At 49.1% G+C, this 8,963-nt stretch overlaps 1 protein-coding gene across 1 annotated transcript; it reads right to left on the bottom strand.

Annotated features, from left to right (window-relative positions):
• Nucleotides 1-6,663: 6,663 nt before the first annotated feature.
• SIT1 (signaling threshold regulating transmembrane adaptor 1) lies at nt 6,664-8,359 on the bottom strand. The gene is made up of 5 exons (XM_010846094.1): nt 8,061-8,359; nt 7,807-7,942; nt 7,661-7,719; nt 7,505-7,566; nt 6,664-7,420 (listed from the first exon to the last, which is right to left on the bottom strand). Exons 1-5 carry the CDS (start codon nt 8,125-8,127, stop codon nt 7,187-7,189), a joined length of 558 nt encoding a protein of 185 aa, XP_010844396.1. The 5' UTR covers nt 8,128-8,359; the 3' UTR covers nt 6,664-7,186.
• Between the last annotated feature and the right edge of the window lie 604 nt (nt 8,360-8,963).

Raw genomic sequence — 8,963 nt, 5'->3', positions numbered from 1 at the left:
ACTAAACAACAGCAACAATTCCTGCCCTGCCCTCTATATCGGCACCCATGCCTCTTCAGTGTGTGAACCCAGAACAGCTATTTCCATCCTACTCGGTTTATCTTCCACTTCCTTATTTTCCCTGCCCCCTCTCTCCCCTCTCATCCTCCCAATCCCTCCCCCTTTAGGCACTAGAACACTTACCTTCCCCTTATTCCCACCACCTGATTCCAGAGTTTTATTGGTGTAATTTAGTCCTTATTAGAATTTCCCTCACAGCGTGTTCCGCAGTGTGCCCCTCACATCTGTTCCAAGGGTCCTTATTTAGCAATTTATTACATGTTATAAATACACATATAGGTATAAATATATAGGTCATGATTCGTTGCTCCCCACTGCTTTCTTTCCTCTTCATCTTCCCCTATCTTGAAGTCTCTGTTCCGATTCATTTGTTGTTTCATTAAAATCTTAAAAGTATTTCTCAGATAAGATACTGAGTGGTTTTTGCAAATTTTCAAATACCTTTCTTTCTTCCTTGGCTGGTTCTGGATTTCAGGCCTTTTCTTTCATTAGCTCACATTCGATTTTGCTGTCTTTTAACTTCCAAAGTAGCAGATAAGAAGAAAGGAACTTCTTTCTGCATGAAAATGTGTATGAGTTCCCATATCCTTAGAGCTTAGAAATTTTAAATTGTATATGACTAAGTGTGTGGTTTTTCTTCTAGTTTTACTGAGATATAATTAACATTATAAGTTTAAGGTGTACAAATAAAGATTTTATGTACATACATCATGAAATGATTATTACAATAAGTTTAGTGAACATTCATCATCTCATATGGATACAAATTTAAAGAAGTATTTAAAAAATGCTTTCCTGTGATAACTCTTAGAATTACTCTGTTAACAACTTTCATATGTCACATACAGCAGACTTAATTTTTTTATCATGTTGTACATTATATTCCTAGTATTTATCTTATAACTGGAAGTTTGTCCCTTTCAACTGCCTTCATAAGTGTGTCTTTTCCTATAGATCCAGTCTGTAACTTAAGTCTTTCTTCAGCTCAGGGATATTTCATCTATTATTTAATCATGCCATAAGTGTGGTGTCATCTGCATATCTGAGGTTATTGATATTTCTCCTGGCAATCTTGATTCCAGCTTGTGCTTCATCCAGTCCAGCATTTCTCGTGATGTACTCTGCATATAAGTTAAATAAGCAGGGTGACAATATACAGCCTTGACGTACTCCTTTCCCAATTTGGAACCAGGCTGTTGTTCCATGTCCAGTTCTAACTGTTATTTCTTGACCTGCGTACAGATTTCCCAGGAGGCAGGTCAGGTGGCCTGGTATTCCCATATCTTTAAGAATTTTCCACAGTTTGTTGTGATCCACGTGGTCAAAGGCTTTGGCATAGTCAATAAAACAGAGATAGATGTTTTTCTGGAACTCTTTTGCTTTTTCGATGATCCAATGGATGTGGCAAAAAGCGGAGAAGAACTAAAGAGCCTTTTGATGAAAGTGAGAGTGAAAAAGTTGGCTTAAAACTCAACATTCATAAAACTAAGATCATGGCATCTGGTCCCATCACTTCATGGCAAATAGATGGGGAAACAGTGGAAACAGTGACTGACTTTATTTAGGGGGGCTCCAAAATCACTGCAGATGGTGGCTGCAGCCATGAAATTAAAAGATGCTTGCTCCTTGGAAGAAAAGCTATGACCAACCTAGACAGCATATTAAAAAGCAGAGACATTACTTTGCCAACAAAGGTCTGTCTAGTTAAAGCTATGGTTTTTCCAGTAGTCATATATGGATGTGAGAGTTGGACTATAAAGAAAGCTGAGGGCCGAAGAATTGATGCTTTTGAACTGTGGTGTTGGAGAAGATTCTTAAGAGTCCCTTGGACAGCAAAGAGATCCAACCAGTCCATCCTAAAGGAAATCAGTCCTGAATATTAATTGGAAGGACTGATGGTGAAGATGAAACTGCAATACTTTGGCCACCTGATGCGAAGAATTGACTCATTTGAAAAGACCCTAATGCTAGGAAAGATTGAAGGCAGGAGGAGAAGGGAAGGACAGAGGATGAGATGGTTGGATGGCGTCACCAACTCAATGGACAGGAGTTTGAGTAAACTCTGGGAGCTGGTGATGGACAGGGAGGCCTGGAGTGCTGCAGTCCATGGGGTCACAAACAGTCGGACACAACTCAGTGACTGAACTGAACTGATTTAGTTATGACCTCTCCTCTCCTGTTCCTTTTTCTCCAGGAACTCATAGAATTTGCAGTTAACTCTCCTGGGTCTGTTCCAGTTTCCCATCTTTGACCACATGATTTGCATCCGCATGTTTTTGTTACATGTTTTGAGATATTTCATCTATTTGATGTTTCTACACCTGTTTTTGAGTTTTAGCTTCACCTTTGCTTTATCTATAAACATTTTTAGTTTTGATAACATATTTTCAGGCTCAGGGAAATCTTTTGTGTTTGAGTGTCACACACATCTCCTCCAGGCTCTCATTTCTTCAGTAAGAGGTTCGTCTGTTTCCTCTAGCAGGTCTCTCTGCCCTCTGGTTTGTTTGCATTCTCCCAGCCTCAAGGACTGAGAAAGTTGATCCATCATGAGCTTTTTGGAGAGTCAGGGAAATTCAGCAAAGCCATTCATTGTTCTTGGGAACCTGACTGTTCTGAGACTTCTTGCTGTCCTGAGGCTGCTCTCCAGAAACTTGTCTGCAGGGAATTCTCTCAGCCAGTTCAGGAGAGCCCATGTAAACTTTATCACCTGTAGCTGGGAGTTGCCTGAGAAGTGTGGAAGCTCCTGTAGAATTGCCACATGCCCAGAATCTCCTCATTCTGGGTAGTCTAAGTATAATTGACAGATACATTGATATTCTGGGTTTCCCGGGTGGTGGCTCAGTGGTAAAGAATCCATCTGCAATGTAGGAGCCACAGGAGACTTGGGCTCAATCCCTGGGTTGGGGAATCACCCGAAGAAGGGCATGCAACCCATTCCAGTATTCTCACCTGGAGAATCTCATGGACAGAGGAGGCTGGCGGGCTACATTCCATAGGATCATCAAGAGTAGGATATGACTGAAGCAACTTAGCACACATGCACAATGATATTTACCAAAGACTTAAAAATAGAAGTCATGAACAGTAGGTACCTCTCGGAAGTACAGCTGGGTGTAGGAATGAGGTGGGCGGGGGATGGCCTTTTACTTCGTTTTTTCCCCCCTCTAGTAGGAGTTCTCAACTTTGGCACTTTTAACTTTGGGGGCCAGAAATTGTCTGCTGTAAGTGACTGATCTGAGTGTTTAGCAGCATCCCTGGCTTCCACCCACCACAGACTGATAGCACTCCCTCTCCAGCTGTGACAATCAAAAATGTCTCTGGATATTGCCAAATGTCCCCTGGGGTTGTCACGGTTACTTCTGGTTGAGTACCACTGTTGTATACCCTTTAGATCTATTTTATTTTCTTAACCATGTGTTCACATTATTCCTATAATTAAACATGTGACTGAGATCATGAGACAGAGGAGGAAACATAAAACTGTTGTGAGGAAGCAGAAGCATGAAGTAGAGAAAACACATTAAGGGATAGGAAGCAGGTTAGCAAAGTGGTAAGAAATTTGGGGAAAAAATAAAAGAAGCAGACACAGAGTGATTCACAGGGCTGGAGGAGAAGGAGTGTGAAGACCCACATCCTCCTGTCACCAAGGTCCCCAGTGATGCCAGAATCAGAGATAATAACAGTCTGCATATGCCCAGTCAGATCGCAGACACTGTTATGGGATTCCCATTCCATCCAGCCTCATAAATACCCAGGTGTCCTTACAATAAACACCGCTTTACTTAAGCTAGGCTAAAGGAGTGTATTTCTTTCCAACAAAGGTCCTGTGGATTAAGTGCCCAATAAAGAGAGAGGCCCCCACGTCTTAGGATGAGTAGGCTGCAAATATGGTCTATAAAAGAACTGTAAAAGGAACTTTAGAAAGCTGTTCCTGGGAAGAAGTGGTGGTGGAGGGGGGAGACCTCGGCCATCCATCAAGGCTGGCTCCAAATTCCTCCAGGGCTGTCATGTACAGGAGGTAAAAGACGGTATAACTCTAGCTCAGGAGGCAGAACTGGTGACAAAAGTAACAGGGAAGTAGATTCTGCTTAAAAAAAGAAGTTATAACAATAAGAAAGATTGGAAAGCAGTGTTTGGTAAGGAAGTGAGTTCCCAATCTCTGGAAGCTCACAGGGTGATTTCTGCAGTGGGTATAAGTTTCGGTCAGGTCTGTCAGCTTCCTTTACATCTAGAAATGTAAAAGCTTGGCAAGAGAGAGACTAGATTAACTCACACCATATGCAGAAATCTCTTAGGCTCAAATGGCATGATAGAATAGTTATTAAATCAGAGGAGGGTGGTTGGTGGAGTTAAACAATAAGGAAAGATCTCAGAGGTTTAGCATTTTCAGTTGGCCTTGATCAGCTGGTTTTTCCCCACAGAATTAGTCAGAACTCGTGGTTGCGAGAGAAAAAAAAATCTAACTTAGTCTGAATTACGCAAAAAAAGGGAATTTATTAGCTTACATAACCAAAACGGAGAAGGAAATGGCAACCCACTCCAGTATTCTTGCCTGGAGAATCCCAGGGACGGGAGAGCCTGGTGGGCTGCCATCTATGGGGTCGCACAGAGTCGGACACGACTGAGGCAACTTAGCAGCAGCAGCATAACCAAAAAGTTCAGGAGGCTAGTCTAGCTCTGGGCATGGCTGAATCCAAGGCTTCAAATGAAATCATTAAGACTTGGTCAGTCTCCGTGTCTCAGCTTTGTTTCCCTTCCTTTATAGCCAAAACTAGCTTGTAAATTTAGCGTTATCTTGACAGTGCAGAGCAAGGCCAACGCTGGAGGGGCCTTGGCTGAAGGGCTTCTGAGGCCCTTCCCCATCTAGAAGTAATTCCTTTGTTGTTCAGTCGCTAAGTTGTGTCTGACTCTTTGCCACCCGATAGACTGCAGCACGCCAGGCTTCCCTGTCCTTCACCATCTCCCAAAGTTATGAAGATTATTGCGCCTTTGATTGTCCCAAAGACCCTGCCTCTTCGCTTCTTTAGCGCAATCCTATCCTCCCAGCTGGAATCTTAGAAAGAGGGGGAAAGCTGGGCTACCCTCCTGCCACCACCACCTCCCCACCGTACTCCACCCCACCCCCCGCAACACGCACCTCCTCCCACCCCCAAACACACACACCCACCCCGGCCGTGGTGACTTCCCCTGACTCCACCCCTGGGAATTTGCGTAGGACACGGCGCTCCTTCTGGCTGGAAATAGACGCTAGGGAGGGAAGGGAAGCTGCTAAGGAAAGCACCTGGAGCTGTAGAAGGGGAGAGAACTGTCAGGTATTTCATGGTCAGCTAACGAGACGTGGCAAGGGCTGGAGGTGGGGAGTGGACCTTAGAAGGTGTCGGAGGCGGATCTGGCTGCCCCGACTTATTTTCTTGATGTAGGGATCAGTCAGTAAGTTGCCACAGTCCTGGCGTTCAGGCATGAGGACCTAGGCTAGGGGACGAGCCTCGGTGATAAGCAAGATGAGAAGGTAAGAAAAATCCAAGAGTTGTAGAAGAAAGAGAAGGCAGAGGATCCAGGCTTTGGCAACTGGAAGGAGAACAAAGTTCAAATAGCACCCAGCTTCAGACGGACGGCCGCCTCTCTGAGACCGCATGGCCAGAGTTCAGCGAAGTCCCAGGAGAGACTCGGAAGGGTAGTCCCGCGGGGTCGGGACTGCATCTCCCAGCATGCTGTGGCCCGAGCTGCAATAGGCCTGAGCAGAGGTGGTGGCGAGGCCGCGTCGAGTCGGGAGGGGGCGCTCGGGGCTTAGTTCTGAGCGAGCCGAGACCGCGGGCGTTGTGTGAATCCCGTGAGGAGAAGGCGTCTAGGAGTCAAGGTTTGCGGCCTGGATTGAGGGCGCTTTAGACCTCCGCCGCGGTTCCCGGCTCGTCCCAGGAGGCTGGCTGGACCCCAGGCCTTGCGTCTTCCACTGTCAGGGTCTCCTGTCTCCCGGGCCTCGGGCACATTGAGTCGTCTTTAGCACAGCAGCTCTCAGAACCCCACATCCCTGCCGGCGGTTCCCCACGTCCGGTACCCGCCCCTAAAGCCACCTTCCCTCCTACGCAGCCCCAGCTGCCTGCTGTTAACCGCGACTGGGACCTCTTCTGGGGAGACCCAGGTTGGGGTCCTCAGAGGTCCAGGAAGCCTAGAAAACCTACTCTGTGGTTTTCTCTGGGACTCTAAGTGGAAAGGAGAGAAGTTTGGAAGTAAAAGCCTCAGCTTCTCCCTGTTTTCCACTCAAACCTTAGTAGAGTCTGTCAGGAGATCGACAAAGGCTGAAGGGGGAAATGGCCCAGACCTCAGGTCGTGGGTGATGGCCCTGGGCAGGTAGGTCAGAGGCTGGGAAGCTTGAAGACCCCAGGTGATGGGAGTGGAGAGGCTCTGTGTGCAAACCCTGGGGACGGCCTAGCAACTGGACTCCGGCCCCCACCTGTAACACCCATCCCTGCATCATTGATGCTGCGGCCCCTTTTCCCCAGGTAGATGCTCCCAGAAGTGCTCTGCACAGAGAGCAGATTTCACACGCCCACCATGTGGGGCCTGTTGCAGGTGTGTGTCACTTTCTAGGTCAAATCGAAACACTTTTTTCAGAAGTTTTATTTAAAAACTTTGGCACACGACAGAGACGGCAGGATGGAGACTGGTGTTCTGCCAGGCTTCTCAAGTCAGAGACCAGGCTTGGGTTTCTCAGGTCACCGGATTCCAGGACCCGTCCAGCCTGTGGGCTCCTGAGGAGGATACCCCTCACTGACCTTGCAGACTCTTTACCCCTCCCCTACTGCCCACTTCCGGTGTCTGAGGAGACACGGAGTTGTCAGGGGTAGACTAAACGGTGTGGAATGGGAAGGATCTGGAGTTTGGGGGTTGAGAGGAACAGATAGAGGGGGGAAAAAGAGGTGGAGGATGGGGCCGCTGCCTTTTCTTACTCCATCCTCAAGAAACAGGGCCTGCCATTCCTCTGAGAGGTCTCCCTCACAGCTCAGATAGGAAATTCAGGGACCATCAGTCCTGTGACTGAGAAAGGGCTGCCTGTCTTCAGGGGGTGGTTGGGAAACAGTCACGGCCCCAGACAGGATAGCAGTAACCAACGTAACAGCCCCCTGTCTCAGCTGGGTGCGGGATGGCTGTTGGCATAGGCCTGGTCTGGAAAGGAAGCTCGGGCTCTGCGCCCCTGGGCACACACTGAGGCGTAGAGCTCTGGCTCAGGGTCTGAGGCCTGGGGCTTTGGCTCGGAGTCCAGCAGCACCTCCGAGTACTTGATGGGGCTTCCAGGGCTGGGGACTCGGCCCTGAGGAGGCCGCAGCTGCAGGCTGGTATAGCACATCACCTCCTCTGCAGCCTGGAGATGCAAGGCTGTTAGAAGCTCACGGCTTGAGAAATCCCCCACTACCTTCCCTCCCCTCTTCAGCCACAACTGACTCACCCTGGCAGGGCCTCCAGAGGCTGAATCCTGTGGGTCTGGCCCTGGTTCCTGAGACAGCCGTCCTGGGGCAGGGAACAGGAGTCTGGTCACATCTTGTTCTTCCCCCTGCACCCAGGACCTAGCCACTTGCATCCCTCACCTTAGCCAGCTTCCTACCTGTCTGCAGATAATGCAGGTTCCCATACAGAGGGACGTCTTCCACAGACTCCCCAGAGCTGCAACACAGAGTTTAGGGGATGAGAGGTGACTTGTTGGTAAGGGGGGAACTCTCGATCAGCCCATCTTTCTTGCCCCCCACTCACCGTCCATGTCCTGGCTGGCTCCTGCTCCGGCCACTGGTCCACTGGAACAAGTGCACAGCCAGTGAGATGAGGAGCAGCAGGGTCACAGCCCCTAAGAGGGCCCACAGCCCCCACCCCTTGGTCAGAGAGGGGATTCCTGTGGATGTGAGAGAGTGGGGAGGGAGTGTTACTGCCCAGCCTAACCCTCCAGGGCCCAGCAAGTGGGACATGGGGCCACGTGACCCCTCCCCCTGCCCCTGCCCCGCCCAGCTCACCGGTCAGTAGCTCATCCGTGCGATGATCCGTGCAATTGCAGAGTCTGCTCTGGCCTGCTGTAGTCATCCTGGCCTGAACCAAAGGATCAGCCTGATTTATGATCTGACAGCTGTGGCAGCCCCCTTTACTCCCACCCCTCTCTGGGCCTGACCCCCACAGCTCAGCATCTCCAATACCGGTGGTGGCAAAGTCGCTGATTTCCGGGGAGGAAGGGGGAGGGGAGCAAGGGGGAGGGGAGGGATGAGTTAAAGAACAAAGACACCGCCCTGTGCCTGCACCTGCGCCACCCAGTAGCTCTTAAACTTCCGCCCCCACCCCCACCCTTCCCCTGTCTCTGTACCCATTTCAGTCAGAAAAGAGGCAGGCCTGAGTTTATTGAACACTGGGCACGGGAGCTCATGAAGACCCCAAGGCGGGTAGAAGTGGCGTGAGGCAGGACCTACAAGACAAGCCAGGCCTTATGATGGAGATTACTTTCTGCCCCAGGGTGTCTGCCTTTTCTCTCCAGCACTGAGTCCCTTGACAGAGAATAAGGAGAGGGAGGACATAATCCTCAGTGGGCATGCTACAAAGTGAAAATGGGATGAGGAGGCCCCCTTCTGCCTACAGTCCCACCACATGCTGAGGCTGCCCCACAACCAAGGGACAGGGGTTAAGAATGACTTTTGTTATTATTATTACTGGTATAATAGTAATAGATTTAGACGATAGAGGAAGCTTGACTCCCTCCTCCAGTCCACTTCATCCAAGCTGTCCCTAAGAACTGTGAACCTCAAAAGTTAGTTGAAGTAAAGAAACCTCTGCCCAGTCCTGTCCTGGGAACCAGCCCAGTGTTTGCACTTGTTCACTTCAGGGAGCGGCCAAGTACCTGCCCCGCCCAGAGACAGCCCAGCCACATGGGA

This window comes from Bison bison, unplaced genomic scaffold (genome assembly GCF_000754665.1).
Source record: "Bison bison bison isolate TAMUID 2011002044 unplaced genomic scaffold, Bison_UMD1.0 scf7180017864230, whole genome shotgun sequence".
Classification (NCBI taxonomy): Eukaryota; Metazoa; Chordata; class Mammalia; order Artiodactyla; family Bovidae; genus Bison; species Bison bison.
The sequence above is the reverse complement of the archived record's forward strand: the minus strand, read 5'-3'. Positions and strand labels throughout refer to the sequence as shown.